Raw genomic sequence first — 24,065 nt, forward strand, 5'->3', positions numbered from 1 at the left:
ATGTACCTCGGTGTGGCACTGTTGCTACACCCCTACGTCATGGCAAGCGCTACAGCCACACCACTGCGCTGAGCGCTCGCAGTTCGCGCGCAGCCCGGCAATTCACTCGCACCTACTCAATCTCCGTCGGTGCAGCAAAGCAAGCAGTGCAAGACACAGCATTGCGCAAGTAAGAGGAGAGAGGTACGATATAGAATGTGATAAATGAGGACGATATTACAATCAGCAAAAGCACACAGCAGCTACACATCCTGGCCAATCATTCCGAGCGCGAGGACGAGACTAGACAATACCATATAGTTCAGACAATAATCTTCTTCGCCTGCTTTCCCTTCTTCTCCGAGTCCTTGTGCGACAGGAACTCAACCTCCGTTGCCAGAGCTCCTGCCAGCCGCTGAGCCTCCTGGTAACCCAACACGTTCGTCTTGAAGTGTCGTCCGATGGACTCGATCCGTTCGCGGAGCTTGTCGTCCTCGCCGCCGGCCAGCGTCGGCGCGGACCGCGTCCAGATAGAGATACGGTAGAACTGCGGCCGCGTCGAAACAATCACGCCAGTGATGAGTGACTGGGGGGCCTCGCCGCCCTCCCCGTTCGTCAAGAGCGGGTCAAACGTCTCCCCAATCGCCGCAAGCATCTGTGATAGCCATTGGTACGTTGTCAATACATCATGACAAACAGATGGCACGCACCGTGTAAAGCCACATCTTATCTACGACAGCCCGGTTCTTATCCCGAGGAAGCTGGATGCTCCACTTGCCGCCGTTTTTGTTGGCCTCGTCCTCCCAGGCAGGGATAATCCCCTCCTACGGGATATTCAGTAACCAACAATCTAAGTTCTCAAATGGGATTCTACTGACCTTGAATAAATAGTAGTTGGCCTTTTGGGGCAGCGCTGACGGCGGCACGATATTGTTGTAGAGCCTAAACAGGTGCCATTAGCCGGGCGATGAATCACACATGCACTAGCACACGTACCCCCAGAACTCCTCCACGCTATCGAACGTAATCACCTTCTTGATATCCTCCATCCACCCCTGGGCGGCGATGCCACCCGGTGTTGCCGGAACAGGTGTTTGTGGGAAGGAGGACATGGGTGTTTGCGGGAGGTTACGGCCCTTGGTTGCAGGCGAGTCGAACCAGAGCGTCCAGGGGGAGTACAGCGGGTGCTGTAAGCCGAAGTGAGGGTTAGCATCCGGATAAGCCACTCGTCGGGTAGGATAATGCTAGAACTCCAAGCTCACCTTCACGTTGAAGTTGGTCGGGTCACTGAACACGGTTCGGATGGTGTCCGCCTGCGCCTGCATGTCCACCTCCTGAATTTCTCCGGGCTCGAGGGACTCGTCTCCATTCGTCTTCTTCTCAGCCTCCTTCTCGTTCTCAGCGAGGGCGGCGGAAAGCGCAGCTTTCGACGCCTGGAGGGCAGGGGCAGGCAAGCTTGATACAGAAGCCATCTTGTGCGAAGGTATGCGGGTGTGTTTATTGAGCGGTCTCTGCTTCTGTTTCGACGGAACACTAGATCGATAGCACGGGCGCGAGAGAGGTAGGATTCAAATGCGTCGTGAGGTATTCGAGTCTGTTGTGCACGTTGAACGAGTCGTCAGCTGAAACGAGCGAGGATACACAGGCCGACACAGGCTGGCGGTGACTGTCTGCTGTAGAAAATAGGTGGAGAGGGAGGATGCGAGAGGGCGTAATAGATGAATGCTTTGTGAGAGTTTCCGCATCATCAGTTCTGCAAAACTGGCCCCACCGGCCTCGGCATCCGCCGCCAGCACCCGGGCGCTCCGGATCCTTTCTCCTTCCCGTTGGCTCAATTCTTTGACTTATCCACCAGTTGTCCTATGTTAACCTCATTGTCTCAATATATCTGCACAGGATGCACGTACAGTGACAGCGATCGGAGGGCCGCGGCTTATTATGCTTTGTTACCAGGACAACAAAGGACGGTTCACCGAGTGACGTATGTGCCGATGTAACGCAGGTTATCCGCAACTCTAAGTACTAGTGAGCCTGTTTTGTCGGCGTAATCCGTTGATTTATCCATCCGCATCGCTGACAATGCTGGAACGTTCTCCAGGTCTACCCGTCTTGTCCAACTCGCGTGTACCGCGATGAGGAGGCAAACATGTGCGCACCCGAACATGTTGTGCGGAACGGCACCGTGACCACGTTCATCGTCTTTGTCAATCCGTCTCGACACCCTGGATATGTACACGCTGCACGGGAGATTAAATTGAACCGCAAGCGTCGCTCGCTGCATGCTTTCTGATTCTGTCCGTCATCAGGACGAGGCGATCCTTCCCTTAGGCCTTATTACTCGGGATCCCGCACCAACGGCAGTTTGTTTGACAGACGCTCGGTATATACCCCCCTCCATTCGGCCGTGTTCGCTGGACGATCCAGGAGCAGCCTTTCCCGCTCGGCTGCTAATTGCAAGACTCAACATCGCACGCACCTGAGCGAGTCGCGTCGCCTCCCGGCCGACGGCCGACACGCGAACAGAGGGGCCCACTCAATTCCCCCACCCACACGTTGCAGGGCCCAACATGCGACACCCGCCCCCGAACGCCTGCAATCACCGTTCGGACGGAATCCTGGATAGCTCTCCCCGCCATCCCGCGGTGGTGCACGCCCCTGGGGCCTTGACAGCTCGTCCAGCCGTGCTCTCCCCAGTAGCGTGCCTCCGGGGACCCGAGGCTTGCACGACTGTCCGCCGACTCGCGCGCACGGCTTGGCGAGGGCCCGAGCTCCTGGGGATCCATACGCCATACCTCTCTTCGATCGTTCGCCCACTGTTCGACCGCTGGAGGATCAGCGTCCCCCGTGGTTCCCGTTCCTGCTCCGCGGTCCCATCCGTCTGTGCAGAGTTCTGACCTGCCTTCCGGATCCTGTCCCGTCGTACGTAACTGGGCGAAAAGACGGTGGACACTCGACCCAGGTTCCCCGGATCGTCATCGGTCGGATGACCCGTCCTGCAACTCCATTATGGCCACTGACACGGCGTACCGCCCTTTCTCCTCCTCGGAACTAGTTAATTACGCGTGCACCATGTGTCCCAACGCCTGAGAGCTTCGCGGATAGCTTGCTCGGTGGCGACACTCCTATCAGCCCATTTCCGAGCTACCCACACTCTCGGGATTCTTCGTGCATACGTGGTATAGGTCGTCGCTCTCATCGATTTTGTGTACATACACGGCTTAGATCGTCTTCCTCGGAATGCAGAGAGCTTAGACATTTGACGCGTCCACGGCCCAGCGCCGCACATGTGCCTCCGCGATATTCCGCCGCCAGGCCTCCCCGGGATGACCGACTCGCACTGGGCCCACGCTCGCGGGCGTCCCAGGAGGAAGAAGGCTCGGGCTCAGTCTCACACTGGCAGACGGTTAGATGGGCCTGCGATCCCGTACGTTCAGCCAGTTCATGCACGGTAATGGCCTGGAAATACTCGGCAAATGGAGTGTTGCACATGCGACCGCAGAACGACTGCGATGAATTGGACCGGTCCCAAACCCAGGGAGCCAGGACACCCCTGCCCAGCCCACACAACGTTCGACGGCACTCCCGCGTCTGGGGTATTCGTGCACGCCCTGAGGCTCTCGGACGGGCCTGAGAGCAACCCAAAAGCGTCGACGGCGAATTGCTCATGCTCGAACTCTACGCATAATCCCGGGTCGAGACTGCACGGGTCTGCTGCGGTGGAAGAGCGTTCCCAGTGCAGCGTCACCCCAGGAGACGCAAAAGGAAGATAGACATATGAATATCAGCCGGTTCTTGACTTCTGGCGGCTCCCATAAAAGCTGAAACAAAGCGGACTTGAAGGCATTACGGTATCACCGAACTCCGCATGCTGAGGATGATGACAATGGAATCGATAACGGCTACTTTAGCATAACGCGACCTCGCACACACAAGAATCCGACCCTGCAAGATAATCATACCGTCGACAGTCTGGGAAGAGTTGCAATGGAGAGAAGAAGCGAGCTGAGCAAAGACGGCTAGAAGGGGCACGAGACAGACGGGGCTGCCAAGCGTGGACTGTGTCGACGCTGGATTTGCGGGCCTAGGTGTCCTGCATCTAGGGCGCGAAGCTGGGGACAACATTGTGCGGCATTGCACCCATCGCAATTGAGTGTCGCCTGAATTGAAGGGAGTCTTCCGCCGCTTGCCGCATGAGCACGGCGTTCTGGAGTTCCATAAACTGCGAGCCCATTAGGTGAGTGAGAAGCTGGCCGATGTCAACGAAACACAATGGAGCACGAACCTTCTCCTCAGCCTGCATTTTCTGCATGTTGAGCTTTTGCAAGGTGTTCTGTTTGTGGACAAGGATAGTCTAGAAGCAGGGTTAACATACGAGGGGTAACAGCGACAAAGCAAGACAGTCAGACGCACCCTGAGAGAGCGGTTCTTGAGACCCCGGTAAGTCGAGATGCGCTCGAGTGGGAGCGGCTTCTGTCCGACGAGATGGATCTGTTCATGGAGCCACTGGACGTATTCCTCGAGACATTCGAGGTAGCTGCGCTTCTTGTCGTGCGAAGTGATGGTATCGCTAGAGGACAACGCAATCAGCATCATCGATAGGTGCAAATGAAATCGATGAACTTACGGGTCCGTGATGGTGAACCCTACATTGTCTGAGACGGCTCGAAAATACGCTTTGCGTTGGTTGAGGTTCTCGGGCTTCTCGACAACGTCTCGCTTGCGCTTGCCGAGGGCGGGGCTCGTGTCCTCTTTGGAAGACGTCTTTGCCGCAGACTCGCCGTCGTCGGACGTGCCGCGTTCACGTGTGTTTAGGTTGGCGAGGAGTTCGGAGGGTGTGGGGAAGAGAACCTGGGGGGCGTCAAGGTAGACGTCAAGGGGATTCTCCTGCTCGGGCTTGCAGTCTTCGGGGGGCGTGGCAGGGTCGAAAGAAGGAGGGTACTGGTGGGTGGACCCAGAGGCGTCATCGGTGGAAGGCGTCAGCAGGGTGGTGTAGTTCGAGACCGGGACGGGCGCGTGCAGGGGAAGCGCTGCGCAGGGAGTCTGGTGGTAGTCGACGCCGTCCCCCTGGTAAGTGGGGTACTCTGAGTCGTTGTACGAGTAATAGAGCGGCCACTGCTGTGTCGAGGAGTAGTCGTACGCGGGGGTATAACATGGCTGTGCCATGGTCTGGTCGGACATGTAGCCGTAGTCAACCTGGAGAGGATGTGAGCAGGAGGAGAAAGGGAAAGGTGGGACGGCTGACCTGTGCGGCGTAGGAAGGCTCCATGGCGATGAGGAGTCGTCAACGAGGCGTCTTGTGTGGCAGACAGGTGGGCGCGAGGCGATCAGGAGGGGCGGGAGAGGGAGGAGAGTGTAAGCTGAAATGAAATAGCAGATTACGAGATCCGTCGTGGAGATGTGCCCCAGGGCATCTGAGATGCGGCGTTTAGATTGCGCTCACGCAGCCGCCTCACCAGAATCGGGGGTTGCGGGCGCGTTCCGAGGCCCTCCCATCGCCTATTCGGACCCCGTCTCGGCGGCGAGTGTGTGCACCGTTCAACGCGTCACCAGTGGCACCGTTAGTAGAGTAAAGAGCCAGACGTTTGTTTTCCAATCAGCCGAGCCGTCTGCCCTCAGGCTCTTCCATCCGAAGGCCCGAGTGTAACCATACGTGCCTGTTTGGGCCGTGTACGGTGCCGGTCACTCATTGACCCGGCGACGGCCGCGAGCCAGCCCAGCCCAGCCCGACGGCAAGCAAGTGAGCGGGCAAGAGACCGGGAGGATGGAGGCAATGGACTGGCCGCGCGGTGGGGACTCGAGTGACGACGGCCTGGGGTCCATTGGGGGGAGTGGGACGGCTGAATGTTGTGTCATTAATCAAAGGCCCTCGTGGAAACATGGCGAGCAGTCATAGGAAGACGGCCGCAAGGGGCAGGTGTCCTCCCTCGGCCGGTTTCTTGTCCGCTTCGAATCCGAAGGGAGCGGCAACGCTCGCGAATTGGGAGGCCGACTGACCGAGTGGGCCCCGCATTCATTTAGCGGGCACCCGGGCCAGAGTGCAAAGCGCGACGTCCCAGTCGAGAAGCCGCGGAGATCCTGGCGTTGCTCGCAGATTCACTAGATCCAGACGTCCACTGGGGTCAACCATGGCAGTATCCCTCAGCGCTGACATGGACAACGATTGGAGCACTGGAACTCGACCACTCGAGGGACGCACATGCGCATGTCAGGGAGGAGCGGACGCTTCACGCTGGAATGGGAGGAAGACCAATATTGCGACATTATCGATTTTTCGCAGCCGAGAAGCAGGTGGGGGGCGAAAGAGGAAGGGACAGAGAAGGATTGGGAGGACTAGGATCAGGCGCACACGTCAACGGCTGCAGGGTGCATCTCCACTGCAGCCCGGCAGTCCGCCTGCCAGAATGGGGGGCTGATGTGATATGACCATGAACGCAGCGAGGGTGCCAATCGGATGGGTGCCCGACCTGCCACACTCTGGCTCCCGCGAGATCGCCATCCATTCAATCCGGCGGGCCTGCCTCTGCCCTCGGCCGCGCCGCCACCCGTACTCCCTCCGGCCGCAGCCTCTCCCGCGCCCGCGATACTTAAGCCGCCACCCGCGTCTCCCGTATTCTTCGCGAACCATCCCCGACAGCATGCAGTCTGCCCTTGGCTTCCACACCTCGGCAGCGGCCTCCCCGGTCCACACCCCCATCACTCCCCACACCGGTGTCGCCCCGATCATCCCTCCCCGTCCAAACCTCGAGGTCTACACCGGTCACGACATATCGGGCCCCGTCTCCACCGTGGCTCCCCAGGAGGAGTACTATGTCCGCGACATATTCACCCCGTCTCCCACGTCCAGCGCATCTTTCATCGAGACCCCACTCCCACCCTATTCGCAAGACGCCTTCATGCCCCCACCATACGCCTCCACCTCTTCCTCCCCTTCCGACGCTGGCTCCTCTTCCATCGCGCCCTCCCGACGCGATGCGCGCAGACTCTCTGAGCCCGCCTGCTTAGCTGAAGGTCTCGTCGTCAAGGGTCCCATCACCCACCCCTACGCACGCCTCTACAGCAAGAAGCACAGCGCCGGAAAGCGACGAAAGATGTGGAACCACGCCCTCGAGAAGATGGTCTTCACGCCGCAGGAAATGTACGCTGACCAATCCATACGATGCCGCTTCTTCTGACGTCCTCTCCACTTCTAGTGCCACCATGGGTGCACCGCACAGGCGCACGATCTACCTCGCGAGCCTCGAGGCCCACATCGACCGCCTGCACGAGCAACTCCTCGGCTATTCCCTCGCACCCGTCCCCTTCGAGAAGCTCGAGCCGTATCGTGGACTCAACGCCAAGACCGCAAAGGTGAGACTTACCTGTGACCCTCTCGTAGATCACTGGCTGATCCCACCATCAGAGCATGGTCTCCGGATTGCAACACGACGCGGCCGAGATCAAGCTGAAACTCCTCGAACTTGAACGTGCCGTAAGTTGCCTCCCACCCGTCCGCTATCCGCTATTCGTAGATGCTGACAGTGCTATGCCGCGCAGAATAAGAACCTAGAACAAACGCTCAGCCACCTTCAAGCTTGATCGTCTACCATACACGATGCTGCACTCACCTTCGTTCGCTTTGCTATCGTACTCATAATCTTTGCTCCGCTGGCTTTCCTGATTGTTGTTGTCATCCCTACTGGTTTTCTATGGTACGCACGTGCGCAGCTGCGACGCCCTGCAATGTAGTAAATAATCTTGTACTCTACGAACTTGCAAATTACATCACCTCGGAATTGGACACCGCACTGTCAGATTGGACGCCCGGTGAATAGCACGTTGTGCGGGAGCATTTAGGGAGCATTTGAGTCCAAGGTACGCCCAGAGCGCCTCCGCTGCCTCCGCTGGTGCCCCGCAACTGGAGCGGTCAGGTTATGTAGGCTTATGTCCGCCGCACGAAACGACCGCTGTCGCCACCCCGGGGTTCCGAGCCACTCAATGGATGCCTTGAACGGTCCTTCTAGCCGCTGCGATCGGTCACAGAGTGAAAGCACGGCTGCGCTCTTTGTTATCGGCCCCAGTAAGTTCAAGCAGGAGAAGATGAATTGAGCCCAATGAAGCAGCTGGAAGCTCCAGTTTCCGTAGTGCAGGTACAAGGTTAAAGTGAGTTTCTCACGCCTCTTACGATACGGCCGGCGCGAGCGCCGGACCCTTGCCCACACCTTACGGTTCCACCGCGTCGACCACTGCCTGTGAACACCCTTCTCCGTCTTCCTCTGGCTATCTAGCTCCTACCTCTACCCACTCTCTAACCACGCTATGGACAAGGCAGACCTGGAGACGTACCAAGTGCAGCTCTCGCAAGTCGAGCTCGCGCTCGACGCCGACCCCGAGAACAGCGAGCTCATCTCCCTCCGCTCTGAGCTCAAGGAGCTCATCGAGCTCACCCAGGCCGCGATCGCGCAGCAAGAGGCCGCCGCGTCCTCCTCGAAAGCGGACTCGAAGAAAGCGTCATCCTCCTCCGCCGCCACGGCGTCGACATCGAAGGCATGGGCCGCAGGCGACGACGTGCTCGCAAAGTACTCCGGGGACGGGCAGTGGTACCCTGCGCGGATCGCGAGCCTGGGCGGGTCGGCGGACAACCGGGTGTACAGCGTGGTGTTCAAGGGGTACAACAACACGGAGCTGGTGAACGCGGGGCAGGTGAAGGCGCTGCCGGGGAACTACGCGGGCGCGACGGCGGGCGGGAGCGGCGGGGCGGGGAGCAAGCGCAAGCTGTCGAAGGTGGAGGAGGAGGAGCGGGAGCGGAAGAAGAAGAAGAACGAGAAGAAGCTCGAGGTGCGCGCGGCCAAGGCCAAGGAGCAGCAGGAGAAGCAGCATTCGTGGCAGAAGTTTGCGAAGAAGAGCGAGAAGAAGGGCATCCACATAGCGGGTGTGTCGGGCACGAGCATATTCAAGACACCTGACAACCCGCTTGGCCGAGGTGAGTGTCGTGTTCTTCACTGAGAGCAGGCTGGTTAATTGACCTTCTCGTAGTCGGAGTCACGGGCAGTGGGAAGGGTATGACGGAGGTCGCGCCTCGGCACAAACACAAGTTCGAGGTGACTGATGACCCGAACGCTTGAATTGATCATTGGTACGTCGTTGGTTAGTGCCGTTTTCACCTTTGCTCACCAATGTCGCAGGTGCATTGTATATGTTATACTGCTGTCGTGTGTACTATCTTCCCGAGTTTAACCCATCTCTCTGCGCAGTATAGGACGGTCAAGAAGACGTCGTCAACGCACATAAAGATCTCGCAAGTTGGCCGGATGGATCTCACTACAAGCTATGGACTACGTTTTGTCTTTTTGAGTCACCCGTGCAATGAGTCTGACGGTCATCTGGTTTGGTCTCTAAGCGCAGAAACGACGACGTCGTCCGCTACCCGGTAGCATGATTGCGTAGCCGTTGTGTCATATGTGTGGTGCAATGCCCGCAAGAATGGCGCCGCCGCCATCTACTGTATGCCGCACGCTGGAGCTGCGCGGATCGATGTGCGCTGGTGGGCGCGTACGTCAGCTGGTCGTGCGTCGGTTGAAGTAGGTGCATTCTCCCATCTGTCCGTGGTGCATCCTATTAGAGCGCTTCTATACCCCACGTCAATCTGATTTCTCTTCACGTCTCCCCCACATCGAGGGCGCAGAGCCGCATTGACGTCGCACGTAATGGAGGACCCACGACAAGGTATGTCGGACCGGGCCAGAGTTTGCGGTCGAAAACAAACATACGGCTTGGTGATCGACATGAAGCAGTCGGGCTCGGTTGAGCACATCGGCGGGTGTGCTCGTGCTGGGAGGACGAAGGTGGAGGTGACTTCGGCAAGGTACGCGCCGTCGCGGAGATGCAAGTACATACTCGGGAGTCGGGGCGGGCTGGTCGGCTCGAAGATGGAAAGGTTCGTGGACGCTCGTCAGCTTAATTGCGCGAGAAGGTTCACAGGCCGCCAGGTCTTCCATGACTGCCGTCCACAATGCGGGCCCGGGTGTTCCCGTGCGTGACCTGCGCCACCAGGTCCATCATGCATTGAGCGGCGAGAACCACCCCTACCTCCGGTGCTGTGCGGTACCGTCACTGTGGCTGCTGCGTGCAGCCCTGGTGCATATAATGAGTACTCCTCGCGTACGTAGTCGTCCACTACCGCAGGCGCCGAGAGAGCAGGCTGATATCGGATATGGACAGGCTGTGGTTAGGTGCACGTTCTCCAAGCTGGGAGACAGGAGCGTGGACCAACAGGTCAAGGGACGATCTCGGTCCTGTGTGGTGGCCCGCAGGATCTCGAGATCTTCTTCGGTTGCAGATTCGGCTGACTTTGAAATCTCAGTGGGCCAACAACTGTAGGTGCACATCGAGAATGCCTCCGACGCTCGATCGGCGGAACAGGGTCCTCGTCGCAGCCAATGTGGTGTCGGTATTTTGCCTTTCCGGGCACACTGCACCTTGCCAAGGTTCTGGGGTACTGATCTGGCGAGGATCTCCCCTGCCCCAACCTCCTCTCCTCCTGACGATCGTCCTGCGGCAGCTCCTTCACAAGCATGGCTGCAATAGACTTGCCGGCCGCATATTGACGCGATCGTGTGGGCCCAAGCCCCTTTTCGTTGGCCCAGCGACGTGTCCTGCTGAAAACAAAGTTCTCAGGTGCGGGAACTGGGTGCTCCACTCGTACATGGCTCCTGACTGTCGCCACCCAGTGACCTCCCAGAGACCCCCGAGAAGACCGTTACACACGTCAAAACTTTTCCATGCAGACCCCGACGGGTAGCGCGTGCACGAGCACTTGGGAAGTTCGTGAGCCGCGGTGAGGTGTCCGTACCGCCCGATTGGGCTCCAGCTGGAAGGTCACTCAACCAGCCTCGCAGATAGGAGTAGATTAATCCCGATTCTCTTCTGGCAGCATTGGCCACGAATAACCATATTGTCACGGCGTCCAGTGGACCTGTCTTCCAGGCCGCGAAGCAGTCAAGTGCACTATATGCGCGCCACGAAATCTCTGCCTACTCGCCTTAGCCTGCCCTTCTACGCGGCCCATACCCGCACATCGACCAGAACGTACACAGTCGCGACTAAGCCATACTCTGCAGCGACCAGGACGCCCCTTTCGCTGGGCACACACCCCGGATTGTGTACTAGTGGCTCGCAACCTTGTAGCTTCAACGGCGTCGTTGTGGTCGCGAGCGGAGATTAGACCGCTGTTTGTGCAGAGTCAAGCCACCACGATTGCCTCTTGACTTCCTTCGGCGAGCCATCCGGCACACCCGTACGTGCGGCCTCATACACCGATCGTCGCCTGTTTCCAGCGGACTGATCAGGAATCCGGGGCGCGCATCCGGTGAACATGCAAACCTAGACGTATATATCCACTATATTTTCACAACGACACGGCCGACAGGGACCGCCCACGCAAGTCGGGACAGCAATACAGGTCTAGCAATACAATCCACATTGATCACGCCTCTAATCCCACCCACTGTCCATCTTCACCCTGGTGTCCTGTTTCCTCTTGCTCCCCTTCGGCCTGCCGCCCGTCCTCTGCGCGCCCTTCTTCGAGTGGTACTTCCTCTGCTGCCGGGCGCGCTGTTTGGCAACCTCCGTCTGAACTTTCTCTGAAATGTCCTTCGACCCAGATGCCGCCGGCCGCTGTGACTTGACCGACATTGCAGCTGTACGGTCCGCGAGAGACGTCGAAGGCGAGGGGGACCGAGATCCGGCAGATCGAGGAGAATCTGCACGGGAAGGGTCACCGTCCTGGTCGTCCGACTCCGATTCATCCTCCGCTGCGTCGTGCACGTCGTCCTCCCCATGACCGTGTCTGCGGGCGGGATCGTCCGCCGGGGGTTCGCGAGATTCATGAGCGGCTTCTGCACCTTGGTCTTCGTGGTCCATGTCCGCGGCCACGCCGTCGACAAACCCTTCCTCACCCTCGCCTTCCCTGTCCGCTAGAACCTCGTTGTCTTCCGCGTCACTGAACTCCTCCTCTTCCTCTTCTTCATCCTCGCTGTCCTGATCTCCCGCATCCGTTCCAGCGTCTTCGTCGTCGTCTGACCCTTCCTCTCCCTTCTCTTTTTGTATGTTGTCCATGTACTGTGCCAGAGACCATGCGGGTGAGCACCAGAACCGTGCTGCCGGCCGACCAATGAGACATGCAGCTCGCACCTCTTCCAACACCTTCTGTTCACCCTTGTCGTACCCGCTCGCACACACCACGAGGTCGAGGTGCCATTCCTCTGAGCCGTCTGTGCTCTTTTCAGAGTTTATGGCGCGGAAACGGGGATAGATATTGCTCTCGTAGCGGAACCTGCGCCTGAAGAACCGCCGGATGCATTCTACGTCGCGATTGAAGTACCTGAAACAGTCACCGGCAGCGAGACGACAGCGCCGCAATTAAGCGCGTTAGGCAAGCCGGTAGACCGCCCCGAGAGGGGCACATCGAACCGTGATGCACGTACCACTCTGCATTTTTGTGCGACGTGCTGACCATCTGCGGGAAATCGATGACGACCGGTTCCCCGCTGTCCCGCCGAATGAGAATGTTGAACTCGTTGAAGTCGCCATGGATGAGCCCCGCGCGCGCAAACCGCACGATGAGGTCCATGAGCTGCGAGTAGAGCGCGCCGGGGGACGGAAGGTCGGCTACCTGACGGCTGAAACGCAAGCGCGGGTTGAGCTAAATCGACGGCGCTAAGAGGCGGGCAAGGGGTTAACGACCGCTTACAGGGGGTATGCGTCGATGAACTCCATGAGGATGCAGTGCCTGGCTTGGTCAACGGGTCGAGGCACGGGGAAGTCGTGTTCGTGTAGAACCTGAAAAGCGATGAGGTCACTGACACAAGCTCGCGGGAGGGCACGCGGTGCGCGTAGACCAAGTTGCCCGAAGTACCTTCATGAAGGCGAACTCTTTCTCTGCAGCGAGCCGAGACATGTACATCCACGATGCGGACTTGCGCTTGCCCATGTAGTCTCGCTTCGACTTGATCGCGCGGAACGAGATGCGTCCGAGCCTGGAGAAACAAGGTTAGAGCGCCGACGGTCGCAGGATGCGAGCGAAACAAATCCAACCGATGGAGTTTCAGCACAAGCTCGTTGCCGTCCTTGTCGGCAACGATGTAGATGTCTGTTCGGGCGCACAGTAAGCACGATGACCCAGGGCGTGTTCGCCAACACTGTCGACATACCAGACTCTTTGCCGACACCAATCTGGTTGCCAACGGAATATACAGTGTCTCGCTTGGACATCGCACGCATCGCAAGGTAGTCGTAGCCGCCATACGTGAGGCGATAGCCGTCATCTGTCGCGAAACATAGGAATTAGCAAGATCCGGTGCGGCCGGCGGTGGATAGGTCGTCGGAGGGAGGGAAGCAGTACACACAGCGAGCGTTTTGCACTCTGGATACCAAGTTCCTCTTTGCGAGGGATCCGAGGAGCTTGTTCACGCCTCCGTTCCGCAAGCCGGAAATCTTCACGATGAGGACGGTCGGGACGATTTCGTGGTTCTTGGATCCCATCTCGACCTGCGAAAATTTGGGTTCGTATCATATCACCATATGTGACACATAGAGATTGCATACCGCTGTTAGAACTCGGAACTCGTCCGACGTTATGTACCGGAGGTCTGTGGCGTCAAGCTTCATGGCTTTTGGCGTACCCGTGCGGGTCTGGAAGTGAAAATTAGCATGGCCGTTCCAGTCGTCCTTATCCGTCCTAATGCGTACATACCTTGTGTCCTTGCTGTCCCGAAGTTGTGTGTTACCTATTTTCCGTGCGATATACTCGTCACGAACGTCGAGTAATACTGATCTTGGAGGTTGCGGAAAAGCTGCCGCCAGTCAGGTGACCTGATTTGGCCTCGATCATCTATGGGCGCTCTACTCTCAGGTGGCTGTGAGGGTGTTTCTACTCCTTCCGTCGAACCACGCACTAGGAGCGTGGCTCTGCTCAGTAGCAATTCATTCCGACCACAGCATCCGCCGCATATCGCAACCGCGATTCTCACGGCAGTAACCAAACTCAGCGGCGCGACGCCTTACCGAACTTGGATCAGAAGGACGCATAATGACCACCTCAAAAGTTCTCAAGCAGGCCAACAAGGTTGTTCGCTTCGGGGTCAAATCAGCCGGTTTCAAACTCATGGTTATATTGCAGGCATCCGCGAAGGAGATTGCCGAGGTAGCTCAGTTAGGTACAGACGGATTGACACTGGAGGACACCAAGTATGTAGCGAGCATATAATGACTTTTCCTCACGTCATATGATATCTCAAAGGTTCTATACACGGGTTGCGAACCCGTCCTCGCTCTCTGAGAGCGACCGCCAAGATATATGGAACATATTTGAGACCAATATGCGCTCACTGTGCGTGAAAGCGGTTCACGATCCGCCTGAACTAGAAACTGACTATCGATGCTAGAACGGAACGATCGTCCTTGGGGTGGGATCCTAAGGAAAAGAAGGAAGAGCTGTTCCACCGCGACTCACGTTTCATTTTGGTGGGCCATGGGGATCAAAACAGCTCGCAGAAAGCCCTTGTGGCATATACCATGTTCCGGTTTGAGGTTGGCTACGAAGAAGATCCGTCTGTCTACTGGTATGTCTCAGTGTCAGTCGAGAAGATCGGGGTGTGAGATAATCGTCGCAATAGCTATGAGCTTCAGGTTTGCGATGGGTTTCGCGGATTGGGACTAGGCCGGTTCTTGGTAGACAAGTTGGCAATTATCGGGAAACATTGGCACATGGAGAAAATCCTGCTGACGGTCTTGAAAGGTCAGTGACCTTGTTATGGCCAGTGGATCCGGCTTACTTGGAAACAGAAAATATTGCTGCTCGGGAGGCATATCATAAGCTAGGGTACGCCTCCGAAGTCGTTGAAGACTCTGGATCCGATTGTGTTGCGGAAGCGCTGACTGCGCTTTCTAGTTTTCAACTTGATCCCAACTCTCCCGATTACCCAGATTCTAGCGGTGAAGAAGAGGATACGGGTGCTGAGGCAGAGGAGGCGGACTATGAGATATTGTCGAGAGAGCTCTAAGGTCTGAGTGGTATTGAGTCGCGGCTAGTAGTAGTGGTAGTCGATACCTGCCATACATGGAACCCTAACCTCGCCTGACTCGTCGTCCGGAATCGCCCACCGTCGACGCTCATGCAAGCCGGGCGGACACCTCTACTACTAGTCTCTACCTCCCCTTCCACCATGCCGTCGCCGTCATCACTACGCACACTCCAGCGACGGGCATGCTCTTCCCGCAACCTGCCCAGTTGCCGGCGATACGCCTCCCACGGCCATGGCCCCCAATATAACGAGCCAACGGGCTATCTCTTCAGCGAGAAGGTGTGTAACTACCATGCTCTTGCTTGTTTTTCCTACATGGCTTGACGACTGTGCACGTCCTCTTTGCATGCATCTACGCACCACAGCCATTGCCGGCCGGCCAGAAGCGCAAGAAGGAGGCCTGGGAGAACGTCTGGTATGTTGGGATGTACGGCACCATGGGGTTGGCAGCCGTCCTGCTCTACTACAAGCCTGACACTAGGTGAGTCGCGACAACCTTGCCAATCTGGTCCCCCTACCAACATGCATGCTACAGCGTCCAATCCTGGGCGTTGAAGGAGGCGAAGGCCCGTATGGAGGCACGCGGCGAGAAGACCGAACTCTAGACTCGTCACATTGTCTCCTCTTCCCCTGGACGCCAATCGCACGCTCCAATATATCGCTCTCGCAAAAGTGTACGATGCTAGTAGTGTTCGTAGCGGATGTTAAGATCCGGTCATTACTTGCGCCCAAGGCACGCGTGCTAAGATGGTCTAAGTAATATCCTATCACCCCATAACCCCTCGTGTGCAGCGTTGAAGCCGCGATCATCAGTCGAACCCCCCACAACCCGTCCTCAGTGGTCAGACTCGCAGTGCTTCTTGTACTGCTCTTCGGTCATGAGTACTTCGAGCTGGAATGAAAGGTGGAGCGACGTCAGTGCTGCTCAATGGTGCAAGGTTCGCTGTTACCTACCTCAGCAGGGTCCGAGAGCTCTACTTTGCAAAGCCAGCCTGTTTAAGAGCCATATCAGTCCCGGGAAGCGTGATTCGTCCGGAAGTATAAAGGCACGTACCGTCCTGCTCCGGCGACTTGTTGAGGAGGCTGGGCTGGTCGTTGAGCGTGTCGTTCACCTCCTTCACTACCCCCGAGACGGGCGCAAACTGTCGCGCACTGTATCAAAGCCATGTCCATACCAAGAGGATGCAGTCAGTACTTACGATGTCCGACGCGGCCTTCACACTCTCAACCGCACCAATTTGATCTGCGCAGGCGGCCCACCCGTCAGAATTTGAAGTGGGCACTATTTTGAAAGCTACTCACCGCCCTGCGTAATCTCCGTGCCTTCCTGCGGCAGTTCCACGTAGACAACGTCTCCCAGGCTGGACTGGGCGTAGTCCGTGATAGAGACCGTACCGATCTTGGTCTGGTCATCGTACACGATAGCCTCATGGTCCTCAGTATACTTCTTGGCTACAGACACGTCAGTGTACGCGCATAAGCCAGTAGGACGCGCGACAGAACTCACTGATCAGCGTGCGCACCAAGAGCGTCGGGCGCGACACGCGTGCAACAGGGGTGGCCCGGTGCGCCGCGCGCAGAGCGAACGAACCGGAACGAGAAGCCTGACGGATGGCAGAAAACATTGCGACGGCGATTTTTGGGATAGCTCTGCAGACCGAGAAGGGCGAAGTAGGTGAGGACGAGATGGCGGAGGAAGGAAGGAGACGGGATCCCGTTCGAAAAAGCCTCGGACCACCGCTCGCGCTAGCCACTGAGCCAGACTCCTCGCGCTGGGCCCGCTTCCCTCTTATGGTTGCACTGTTACGTACTGTATTCCGTCGCCTTGCGTTTGCACGTACATCTTTCATGATGTTCTCAGAGCATATGCATTGGAATAGGGTCTATGTAGATAGATAACATGCGGGTCTAAGGTACAGTGGATATCGCGAGTGTCGAGTGTGCGGGCTCGAGGTCTCCTTTTGCAGTGAGTGGGGGAGTGGGATATTACAAGCACATGCATTAACGATGGGACTATGTATGATGATGACGATGCCTGCAAATCCATCCGCTCATGCGAACTCCAGGACCTTGGTGATGATACCAGTGCCGATGGTCTTGCCACCCTCACGGAGCGTGAATCTGATCACAGAAGTGAGCTGGATACTCTTTTGACGTCAAACAACAGGTAATACTCACCGTGAGCCGACCTCACCCGCAACGTCATGGTGGAGCGTGCAGACCATCTCGACGTTGTCGCCGGGCATGACCATCTTCTCCTCAGCATCCGCGGTGCCCTCAGGCCAAGACAGCCGTGTGCTGATATCAGCGGTACGGATGAAAAGCTGAGGCGTGTAGTTGGCCATGAAAGGAGTGTAACGGCCACCCTCATCCTTGGTGAGAACCTGCGTGCAGACAGGTAAGCACAAGAAGCGGTGCGGTAGTTGTGCGTTGACGTACGTAGATCTGAGCCTGGAACTTCTTCACCGCCTTCATCGAACCGGGCGCGATGATGACTTGGCCACGCTTGAGCTGCTCGCGCTTGATACCACGAAGCAGGGCACCCATGTTGTCACCAGCCTCACCACGGTCCAGCTCCTTGTGGAACGCCTCTGCGAGAGCTGAGTATGAAGTCATAGAGAAAGTGATATTGCTACTCACCAATGCCAGTCAAGACGGACGAAATCTTGGTGCCGAAACCGAGGATCTCGACAGCGTCACCCTTGTTGCAGACGCCACGCTCGACCTGAATCAGAGGTCAGGTTTGAATAACAACTGAAGGAAGAATTTGACACATACACGGCCAGTTGCGACAGTACCACGACCGGAGATCGAGAAGACATCTTCGATAGGGAGGAGGAAGGGCTTGTCGAGGTCGCCTACACCACGGTCAACTTCCCGTATCCCAAGAGACAGCAGATAGATTCAGACGTACGAGGGGGGATCTCGAGCCACTCATCGCAAGCCTTGATGAGCTCCTGGATCTTGTTCGCACCAATCTCCGGGTCGCGACCCTCAAGGGCGGCGAGCGCAGAACCCATGACGATAGGCGTGTTCTCGCCGTCGAAGTTGTACGTTCCGAGAAGGTCGCGCATCTCCATGTCCACGAGCTCAAGCATCTCCGGGTCGGCGATCATGTCGACCTTGTTGATGAAGACGACGAGCTTCTTGATGCCAACCTGGCGAGCGAGGAGCAGATGCTCACGGGTCTGAGGCATCTGACCGTCAGTCGCAGAAACGACGATGATGGCACCATCCATCTGAGCGGCACCAGTGATCATGTTCTTAATGTCTGTAGAAGATTCAGCGTCAGTCCAACAGACGAAAGGAGGGAGCTCACAATCAGCATGTCCGGGACAGTCGATGTGGCCATAGTGACGAGTGTCACTCTCGTACTCGACGTGTGCGGAGTTGATGGTGATACCACGGGCCTTCTCCTCAGGAGCCTTGTCAATTTGTGCATAGTCGGTGAAGCTCGCGGCGCCCTTTTCCGAGAGAACCTTGGTGATGGCCGCCGTCAAGGTGGTCTTGCCATGGTCGACGTGGCCTGCAGAAACAGAGATATAGGAAAAGAAGGTGGAAGAGATGAGCTGGACATACCAATGGTACCGATGTTCAGGTGAGGCTTCGCACGCGAGAACTTCGTAGAGGCGGGCTCGGCATAACCGCGGGCGAAGACTTGGACAAGGCTGAGGATGAATTCGACGGGAGCGACGACAATGGAGACTTACTCAGGCTGCGTCCAGCTGTCCTGCAGACTGCCGGAGCTGCGGGCGTAGGGTACCTGACCGAACTCCTCGCACAGCTGTAAAGCGACTGGGGCACTAGCGACACGTCAGAACAGGCTGCGAGCTGGAGAAGAACGCAAGAGAGAACTCACCGCGCGTGCTGTACAGACGGCGGGTGATGAGCCGGGTAGCAGGGAGCTGAGCCTTGAACATGGTGGCAAGAGATAGAGTGCAAGCAGAGCGCTGCAGTGGAGACGACGTGCAAGCTCAAGTGCAAGTTCACACCCAAAATTCACGCCCGGAAGTGCGGCACGGCTTCCCCCGGTTTCGCCGAGCGCTAATCACCCACCCCGCGTATGTACCACGGGCGCTCAGCCAGGTCGGTGTCGGCCACTTCTTACCGGCGCACGCGCATCTGCCACACTTCCCCATATTCTCTTGCCTCTGCCCCTCGTCTTGCAACCATGACTACGCCCGACAGGCAGGAGCTCATGCGCAACGCTGTCGCGTTTCTTGCAGACCCGAAAGTGCGTAGCTGGAACAGGGCTTCATGAATCGTACACTCACCAGACTCCCAGGCGCAAGCTTCGCCTCTCGCTCAGCGCATCCAGTTTCTGGAGGCCAAGGGTCTCACCGCTCCAGAGATCGAGGAAGCTATGAGACAGGCCACAGCGAACCAGACTGCGCCGCGTCCATCTATGCAAGCATACCCGCCTGGTGCGTACGGTCCCGCTTATGGACCTATGCCATATTCGCCCGTTCAACCTCCGCTCCAATGGGACTGGCGCGACTACTTCGTGAGTGCCAGATTGTCTGTGACATTATGCCAGTACCTAAATGCTACGCAAGATCACCGCGGTCGTATCCGGTACTGTTGCATATGGTGCCGCGGCGTTGTTCAGGGTGGGTGAGGTCCGGTTCGTTTGTCTCTTTCGGGCTGAGCCTTGCCTTGTAGAAATACGTTCTTCCACACCTTAAACCGCCTTCAGCGACTGCATACGAACAGGACAAGGATGTCATGGCCGCTCAGTTCGACGCTGCCGAAGCATTACTCAAAGAAATCCAGGCCGAAACTGCCGCTGTTCGGACTGCCGTCGAGGAGCAGAATGAGAAAGTAGCCAAGGTTACGCAAGACGTGGAAGACGCCGTCAAGGACATGCGAGACAACGAGATTAAAACACGAGACGAGATGCGGGAGGTCCGCGAGGAAGTCAATAATGTCCGCGAGATGCTTCCGAAGGTTCGTTACTCGTCGTTTTCCGCTCGTCGTGTGTATCATGAACATTCTCTACAGATGATCGAGAAAAATAAGGAGAGCCATAACCAATCACTCGCCGAGCTTCAGCAAGAACTCAAGTCTCTCAAAGCGCTGCTTCTCAGCAGAGGACCCAGCATGTCTACTGGCCCTTCGACTCCGATTCTTCCTGGGAAGCCATCCATACCCGCATGGCAGCTGGCTGGTAACTCTCCAGTACCTAGTGCGCCATCTACGCCCCCAGCACATATACCACCTTCCAATTCGTCAACACCATCTCCAGCGGTAAATGGCAATGGCAAAGGCAAGGAGGTTGCTGCCCCGGATTCTCCCTAATCGGTTGTGCTGTAGCTGTAGTGTACTATATGTGACTCCCTAATACCCATCATTTGGCCTTGCGCTCGACTGCGGTTTCATCCTCGAGTGCAGCGAGTTTGTCGCCATTTTCGGGCTGGGCGTAGATTCCCTGTAATCTTGTAAGCGCGCATATACCGGTGCGAGCGGCTCGGGAGCCGTACCGTCAAACTCTCATACCTGGCACTCACCACTACCATCCTCAACTTCGCGAGCGTCGTTGCGTCCGACGTGTTGCATTCCTTGTACCAAGTATGTTCTCTCAGCTGCGACATGCTGTAGAGAACCTAGCGCAGGCTCCCAAGTCATCTCAAGACGCGTCCAACGCAACAGAGACACCGGCGCGTGCATCCACGGACTCCAGCATACGCACCTCCTTCTCGTCTTCTTCGCAGCTTGCTGAGAGTGCCTTGAGCAGTCTCAGGAAGTCTCTAGTGTCCCAGCGACCCGCTAGCCCTAGCCAAAGTCCAGGGCAATCACCCTCTCCAGCTGCTGCGGAATCGACACCAACGGCTGCACCGAAGCCGCGTCCCGCCGGGAGGACAACACTGGAGGATAGGCTACGCGCCAAGTTCGCAGTTGGAGATGTGTCTGGTACCAGTACCCCTTCTACATCCACGAGAGCGTCCCCGTCTCCCGTACCGACCACCGACCACCCGCTCGCCGCGCCGAGTGAGGACAAGGACATGCCGAGCGTGAAAGGACCTCCCAATCCCCTCTCGCCGAAGTCTACGCCCCTACCAGACTCACCGCTCGTCTCTCCGACTACTGAAGCTCCTATGTCCCTTCATGCTGCTACGGAGAGCATCTCGTCGATTCCGAAGCTCTCTGAGAGCCCCAGTCCGGAGCCGTCTGCGAGCGGAGAAGAGACGGCGGACGCCGCTCCCGGAATTTCTCAAGACGTCACCTCCACACCTCCCGATGATGCTTCTTCACCAGATGTGCAACCAGTGTCCTCGCCGGTGCAGTCTAGTGACGAGGATCTTCCTGCTGCGACAGACGAGACGGAGGTCCAGCCAGTGGCTGCAGCTGTCAGCAGCCCAGAGCCAGAAGCTGCACCTGCATCGACTTCCGATGAGCAAAAGGATGCGTCGCCTTCTCAGACTGAACTTGCCTCGGCACCGGAATCGCAAGGACCCGCTCCCGACGCGCCCCAGGTTATCGAACATGTCTCCGAGGACGTGTCTGACGCCTCTCCGGCGGAGTCTGCTCCTTCCGTGGACGCGCCTGCTGAGGATCCATCTGCAGCTGCTGTCGAAGATGACGTTGCCGATGACCCGGTCCCCGATTCGACGTCGGTGCCGGTATCGGACGGTCCTGCGAACATCGACTTGGACAACCCTCGATCCGCTACTCCCAGTGGGAAGGCTTTCGACGGTGTCGACGTCGAGGCGTTGCAGAAGCGGCTGAAGCTCGTGGAGCAACGGTTCACAGGTGAGTTGAGGAATCACTCCGTTCGGACAACAATCTCATCCTCTATCGCTGTAGATGTCTCTACTTCCTTCAAGCGTCTGCAGGCCGAGAAGCTGGCTGCCGACCGCGTTCTACGTGAACTCACCTCCGTGGAGAGTGTCACTGAGGCCGACGGCTTGCGGGACTACCTGCAGAACATGAACTTCAAGACCGAGGTGAATACATAGAGCCTTCGACCGCGCTCCTACAGGGACTAACCCACTGCCAGATGGCCCAAGATGAAATCCGACGGCTCACAGGCAAGCTTACTCGTACGTACATGTGTCCTTTTCATATGTACGGTACGATGATCTCAGTCTACAGGTCAGGATGAGCGGTTGGAGGAGCTCCGAGACATCCACCGGCTCGAGTCCAAGTCCTTGACTGACCAGATCGACAAGCTGAAGAGTCAGTTGGAAGAGGCTGAGAAGCTACTCAAAGCTTCACAAGCTTCGACGAGCCAGGTCGAGCAAGAGTCGGCCAAACGCAAAGCGGAGATCGACCGCCTGCAGGGCGAACTTGACAAGGCGACCAACAACGCAAAGGAGGAAGAAGAGAAGCGCACGAAGGCCATCGCACTCTTGAAGACCGTTAGACAGAAGCTTGTCAAGGCGGAGAAGGAGCGGGACGATGCGCTGAAGGAGGTCGCCACCATGAAGGAGACAGAGAAGGCTGAGCGGGAGAAGGAGAAGGCTGAGAAGGCCAAGTTGCAAGCTGAGATAGAGAAGGTCAATTCGGAGCGCGAGACGGCCCTGCAGGGCATGAGGGCGCATTTCGATAAGGAGATGGCTGCCATGAAGGAGAAGCATGAGAAGGAGCTTGCTGCTCTCCGAGGACAGTTCGAGCTGGAGGCTATCACCACCAAGGTAAGTTACGCTCGAACCTCACTTGTGTAATTAAATCTGACATCCCCGTATCTAGACGACTCATGTGCGGGAGATGGAGAACAAGAAGGCACGCATCTCAGATCTCGAGAGCACCGTCCGCACGCTCTCAAAGGATAAGGACGAGCTGTTTGATCAGCTGCAGCTTCGTCAGGCAGAGCTGGAGTCCTCTCAGTCTACGCTCGAATCTCTCCAAGGCCAGAACACGGAGCTGCAGTACCAGCTTCGTGAAGCAACCGACCGCATCGCTCTCCTCCAAGAAGAGTTCTCCGACGTTCGTCATGAACGGCACATGAAGGTGGCCCCCTCAGGTCCTTCTGCAGAGGAGGTTACCCGACTACTGACTGCAGCTGAGTCGAAGTATGAGACGAAGCTCAGTGATCTGCGTAGGAGGCTAGCAGAGGCCGAACGCGAGCGTGACGAAGGCGAGGCGCACTGGAGCAAGAAGCTGACGGAGCGGGCGCGCGAAGTCGACTCTCTCAAGGCCGTGATCAACTCGTCTCAGAAGAGCAAGGACGCAGAGTCGGAAAGCGCCCAGGCATTGAAGGATGAGATTCAGGCACTCCAGGATGAGATCCGGTCGTACCAGAAGCAGATCACCGACCTGCGTGCTCATTTAGAGAAGACGGCGGAAGTTGAGGTGAGTGCATTCCGAGCGTTGACTACAATACATTAGACTAATCTCTCTCAAAGATCGTGGCAAAGAACCAGCTCGCCGAGCTCAGCGCGAAGACCGCCGACTTGCAGCAGTTCGTGGATGAGAGCAAGAGTCGCGAAGCTCAGCTGCGTGTGCAGAATAAGGTGAGCTCATGAAGGGCCTAATAGAGTGTTGTGGCTAATCTCGTGTGCAGACTTTGCGCGAGGAGCTTCGCAAGGTGCAGTCTTCCGTTGCTTTGCTCGAAAAGCAACGTGGCCCTGGTGTCGGCTACTGGGCTTCGCGGAACGAGAGCACGTCCGAGATACGTTCTCCCGTATCATCTGTGTCTGACTTGCCCTCGCGTGAGATATCTTCGAGGCCATCGTCTCCGTCGACTGGGAAGTCGGAGGAGGAAGTCAACTTCGAGTACCTCCGGAACATCATTCTTCAATTCTTGGAACACAAGGAGATGAGGGTGAGTTTAGACGCTTCCATCTATGCGAAGATTGTGCTCACAACTATCGCAGCCACACCTTATCCGCATCTTGTCGACGATCCTCCGGTTCACGCCGCAGGAGACCCGACGCCTCATCGCAAAAGTATGATTGTCCATAGACTAGTCATATCACACCCCATAGTATACCCCGCATTGCATACCTTGAGGCAGGCCCATCGTTATAGCCCACCCTATCTAATTGAATATTCTTATTCGTCCACAATGCACATGTTTTGGAACGG

The 24,065-nt window shown here is 57.2% G+C and overlaps 12 protein-coding genes across 12 annotated transcripts; 6 read left to right on the plus strand and 6 right to left on the minus strand.

The window, feature by feature from the left end:
* Positions 1-196: 196 nt before the first annotated feature.
* On the minus strand, positions 197-1,709 carry L226DRAFT_607207 (eukaryotic translation initiation factor 4E class I). The gene is made up of 5 exons (XM_067685760.1): positions 1,242-1,709; positions 976-1,166; positions 858-921; positions 690-803; positions 197-634 (listed from the first exon to the last, which is right to left on the minus strand). The coding sequence occupies exons 1-5, from the start codon at positions 1,449-1,451 to the stop codon at positions 302-304; spliced, it is 912 nt and encodes a 303-aa protein (XP_067542571.1). The 5' UTR covers positions 1,452-1,709; the 3' UTR covers positions 197-301.
* A 1,257-nt stretch (positions 1,710-2,966) lies between these two features.
* On the minus strand, positions 2,967-3,860 carry L226DRAFT_13465 (uncharacterized protein). Its single transcript, XM_067672288.1, has one exon. The coding sequence runs from the start codon at positions 3,643-3,645 to the stop codon at positions 3,172-3,174; it is 474 nt and encodes a 157-aa protein (XP_067542572.1). The 5' UTR covers positions 3,646-3,860; the 3' UTR covers positions 2,967-3,171.
* Positions 3,861-4,075: 215 nt separating this feature from the next.
* Positions 4,076-5,245, minus strand: L226DRAFT_518185 (uncharacterized protein; the record flags this gene model as incomplete). The annotated part of the gene is made up of 5 exons (XM_067678541.1): positions 4,076-4,198; positions 4,262-4,330; positions 4,390-4,546; positions 4,604-5,172; positions 5,222-5,245. The coding sequence occupies 5 exons, from the start codon at positions 5,243-5,245 to the stop codon at positions 4,076-4,078; spliced, it is 942 nt and encodes a 313-aa protein (XP_067542573.1).
* A 1,416-nt stretch (positions 5,246-6,661) lies between these two features.
* Positions 6,662-7,794, plus strand: L226DRAFT_549075 (uncharacterized protein). The gene is made up of 4 exons (XM_067682647.1): positions 6,662-7,114; positions 7,170-7,326; positions 7,379-7,447; positions 7,513-7,794. The coding sequence occupies exons 1-4, from the start codon at positions 6,873-6,875 to the stop codon at positions 7,552-7,554; spliced, it is 510 nt and encodes a 169-aa protein (XP_067542574.1). The 5' UTR covers positions 6,662-6,872; the 3' UTR covers positions 7,555-7,794.
* Positions 7,795-8,274: 480 nt separating this feature from the next.
* Positions 8,275-9,080, plus strand: L226DRAFT_564637 (uncharacterized protein; the record flags this gene model as incomplete). The annotated part of the gene is made up of 2 exons (XM_067683667.1): positions 8,275-8,938; positions 8,992-9,080. The coding sequence occupies 2 exons, from the start codon at positions 8,275-8,277 to the stop codon at positions 9,078-9,080; spliced, it is 753 nt and encodes a 250-aa protein (XP_067542575.1).
* Positions 9,081-9,336: 256 nt separating this feature from the next.
* Positions 9,337-10,401, plus strand: L226DRAFT_13545 (uncharacterized protein). Its single transcript, XM_067672292.1, has 3 exons — positions 9,337-9,892; positions 9,945-10,116; positions 10,177-10,401. The coding sequence occupies exons 1-3, from the start codon at positions 9,663-9,665 to the stop codon at positions 10,333-10,335; spliced, it is 561 nt and encodes a 186-aa protein (XP_067542576.1). The 5' UTR covers positions 9,337-9,662; the 3' UTR covers positions 10,336-10,401.
* Positions 10,402-11,323: 922 nt separating this feature from the next.
* On the minus strand, positions 11,324-13,801 carry L226DRAFT_475466 (RIO1-domain-containing protein). The gene is made up of 10 exons (XM_067676670.1): positions 13,709-13,801; positions 13,561-13,647; positions 13,362-13,503; positions 13,167-13,280; positions 13,051-13,105; positions 12,872-12,992; positions 12,707-12,795; positions 12,441-12,635; positions 12,148-12,337; positions 11,324-12,075 (listed from the first exon to the last, which is right to left on the minus strand). Exons 2-10 carry the CDS (start codon positions 13,621-13,623, stop codon positions 11,449-11,451), a joined length of 1,596 nt encoding a protein of 531 aa, XP_067542577.1. The 5' UTR covers positions 13,624-13,647; positions 13,709-13,801; the 3' UTR covers positions 11,324-11,448.
* An 87-nt stretch (positions 13,802-13,888) lies between these two features.
* On the plus strand, positions 13,889-15,092 carry L226DRAFT_528217 (acyl-CoA N-acyltransferase). The gene is made up of 7 exons (XM_067679297.1): positions 13,889-14,080; positions 14,135-14,202; positions 14,255-14,344; positions 14,400-14,576; positions 14,631-14,752; positions 14,800-14,836; positions 14,906-15,092. The coding sequence occupies exons 1-7, from the start codon at positions 14,045-14,047 to the stop codon at positions 15,015-15,017; spliced, it is 642 nt and encodes a 213-aa protein (XP_067542578.1). The 5' UTR covers positions 13,889-14,044; the 3' UTR covers positions 15,018-15,092.
* An 87-nt stretch (positions 15,093-15,179) lies between these two features.
* On the plus strand, positions 15,180-15,878 carry L226DRAFT_607213 (uncharacterized protein; the record flags this gene model as incomplete). Its single annotated transcript, XM_067685762.1, has 3 exons — positions 15,180-15,317; positions 15,404-15,519; positions 15,574-15,878. 3 exons carry the CDS (start codon positions 15,180-15,182, stop codon positions 15,641-15,643), a joined length of 324 nt encoding a protein of 107 aa, XP_067542579.1. The 3' UTR covers positions 15,644-15,878.
* L226DRAFT_528219 (uncharacterized protein) lies at positions 15,572-16,753 on the minus strand. The gene is made up of 6 exons (XM_067679298.1): positions 16,546-16,753; positions 16,341-16,490; positions 16,238-16,281; positions 16,093-16,180; positions 15,993-16,030; positions 15,572-15,930 (listed from the first exon to the last, which is right to left on the minus strand). The coding sequence occupies exons 1-6, from the start codon at positions 16,661-16,663 to the stop codon at positions 15,874-15,876; spliced, it is 495 nt and encodes a 164-aa protein (XP_067542580.1). The 5' UTR covers positions 16,664-16,753; the 3' UTR covers positions 15,572-15,873.
* A 135-nt stretch (positions 16,754-16,888) lies between these two features.
* L226DRAFT_475469 (elongation factor Tu) lies at positions 16,889-18,958 on the minus strand (the record flags this gene model as incomplete). The annotated part of the gene is made up of 10 exons (XM_067676671.1): positions 16,889-17,159; positions 17,217-17,422; positions 17,478-17,629; positions 17,679-17,763; positions 17,817-17,896; positions 17,953-18,309; positions 18,358-18,564; positions 18,618-18,695; positions 18,749-18,841; positions 18,898-18,958. 10 exons carry the CDS (start codon positions 18,956-18,958, stop codon positions 17,090-17,092), a joined length of 1,389 nt encoding a protein of 462 aa, XP_067542581.1. The 3' UTR covers positions 16,889-17,089.
* A 181-nt stretch (positions 18,959-19,139) lies between these two features.
* On the plus strand, positions 19,140-24,065 carry L226DRAFT_475472 (uncharacterized protein). Its single transcript, XM_067676672.1, has 13 exons — positions 19,140-19,272; positions 19,324-19,542; positions 19,595-19,648; positions 19,701-19,985; positions 20,040-20,223; positions 21,057-21,788; positions 21,843-21,982; positions 22,036-22,078; positions 22,131-22,672; positions 22,728-23,330; positions 23,384-23,491; positions 23,542-23,802; positions 23,855-24,065. Exons 1-13 carry the CDS (start codon positions 19,210-19,212, stop codon positions 23,930-23,932), a joined length of 3,312 nt encoding a protein of 1,103 aa, XP_067542582.1. The 5' UTR covers positions 19,140-19,209; the 3' UTR covers positions 23,933-24,065.

The sequence above is a fragment of the Lentinus tigrinus genome (assembly GCF_003813185.1).
Source record: "Lentinus tigrinus ALCF2SS1-7 unplaced genomic scaffold L226scaffold_1, whole genome shotgun sequence".
In the NCBI taxonomy this organism is placed as follows: Eukaryota; Fungi; Basidiomycota; class Agaricomycetes; order Polyporales; family Polyporaceae; genus Lentinus; species Lentinus tigrinus.

Excerpts from the sequence above, each read along its gene's own strand:
- L226DRAFT_607207 (XM_067685760.1), bottom strand. The coding sequence starts at position 1,451 with ATGGCTTCTGTATCAAGCTTGCCTGCCCCTGCCCTCCAGGCGTCGAAA. Across the intron at positions 1,167-1,241 it reads CGACCAACTTCAACGTGAAG|CACCCGCTGTACTCCCCCTG; the intron begins GTGAGCTTGGAG and ends TTCGGCTTACAG. Across the intron at positions 922-975 it reads AGCGTGGAGGAGTTCTGGGG|GCTCTACAACAATATCGTGC; the intron begins GTACGTGTGCTA and ends GCACCTGTTTAG.
- L226DRAFT_13465 (XM_067672288.1), bottom strand. The coding sequence starts at position 3,645 with ATGAGCAATTCGCCGTCGACGCTTTTGGGTTGCTCTCAGGCCCGTCCG.
- L226DRAFT_549075 (XM_067682647.1), top strand. The coding sequence starts at position 6,873 with ATGCCCCCACCATACGCCTCCACCTCTTCCTCCCCTTCCGACGCTGGC. Across the intron at positions 7,115-7,169 it reads GTCTTCACGCCGCAGGAAAT|TGCCACCATGGGTGCACCGC; the intron begins GTACGCTGACCA and ends CTCCACTTCTAG. Across the intron at positions 7,327-7,378 it reads TCAACGCCAAGACCGCAAAG|AGCATGGTCTCCGGATTGCA; the intron begins GTGAGACTTACC and ends TCCCACCATCAG.
- L226DRAFT_13545 (XM_067672292.1), top strand. The coding sequence starts at position 9,663 with ATGGAGGACCCACGACAAGGTATGTCGGACCGGGCCAGAGTTTGCGGT. Across the intron at positions 9,893-9,944 it reads GTCGGCTCGAAGATGGAAAG|GTCTTCCATGACTGCCGTCC; the intron begins GTTCGTGGACGC and ends ACAGGCCGCCAG. Across the intron at positions 10,117-10,176 it reads ATATAATGAGTACTCCTCGC|GCTGTGGTTAGGTGCACGTT; the intron begins GTACGTAGTCGT and ends GGATATGGACAG.
- L226DRAFT_475466 (XM_067676670.1), bottom strand. The coding sequence starts at position 13,623 with ATGAAGCTTGACGCCACAGACCTCCGGTACATAACGTCGGACGAGTTC. Across the intron at positions 13,281-13,361 it reads CAGAGTGCAAAACGCTCGCT|ATGACGGCTATCGCCTCACG; the intron begins GTGTGTACTGCT and ends GTTTCGCGACAG. Across the intron at positions 12,796-12,871 it reads AAGAGTTCGCCTTCATGAAG|GTTCTACACGAACACGACTT; the intron begins GTACTTCGGGCA and ends ATCGCTTTTCAG.
- L226DRAFT_528217 (XM_067679297.1), top strand. The coding sequence starts at position 14,045 with ATGACCACCTCAAAAGTTCTCAAGCAGGCCAACAAG. Across the intron at positions 14,345-14,399 it reads GAGACCAATATGCGCTCACT|AACGGAACGATCGTCCTTGG; the intron begins GTGCGTGAAAGC and ends TATCGATGCTAG. Across the intron at positions 14,577-14,630 it reads GAAGATCCGTCTGTCTACTG|CTATGAGCTTCAGGTTTGCG; the intron begins GTATGTCTCAGT and ends TCGTCGCAATAG.
- L226DRAFT_528219 (XM_067679298.1), bottom strand. The coding sequence starts at position 16,663 with ATGTTTTCTGCCATCCGTCAGGCTTCTCGTTCCGGTTCGTTCGCTCTG. Across the intron at positions 16,181-16,237 it reads TGAAGGCCGCGTCGGACATC|TTTGCGCCCGTCTCGGGGGT; the intron begins GTAAGTACTGAC and ends AGTGCGCGACAG. Across the intron at positions 16,031-16,092 it reads CAAGTCGCCGGAGCAGGACG|GCTGGCTTTGCAAAGTAGAG; the intron begins GTACGTGCCTTT and ends GCTCTTAAACAG.
- L226DRAFT_475472 (XM_067676672.1), top strand. The coding sequence starts at position 19,210 with ATGACTACGCCCGACAGGCAGGAGCTCATGCGCAACGCTGTCGCGTTT. Across the intron at positions 19,273-19,323 it reads CGTTTCTTGCAGACCCGAAA|GCGCAAGCTTCGCCTCTCGC; the intron begins GTGCGTAGCTGG and ends CCAGACTCCCAG. Across the intron at positions 19,649-19,700 it reads GTGCCGCGGCGTTGTTCAGG|AAATACGTTCTTCCACACCT; the intron begins GTGGGTGAGGTC and ends CTTGCCTTGTAG.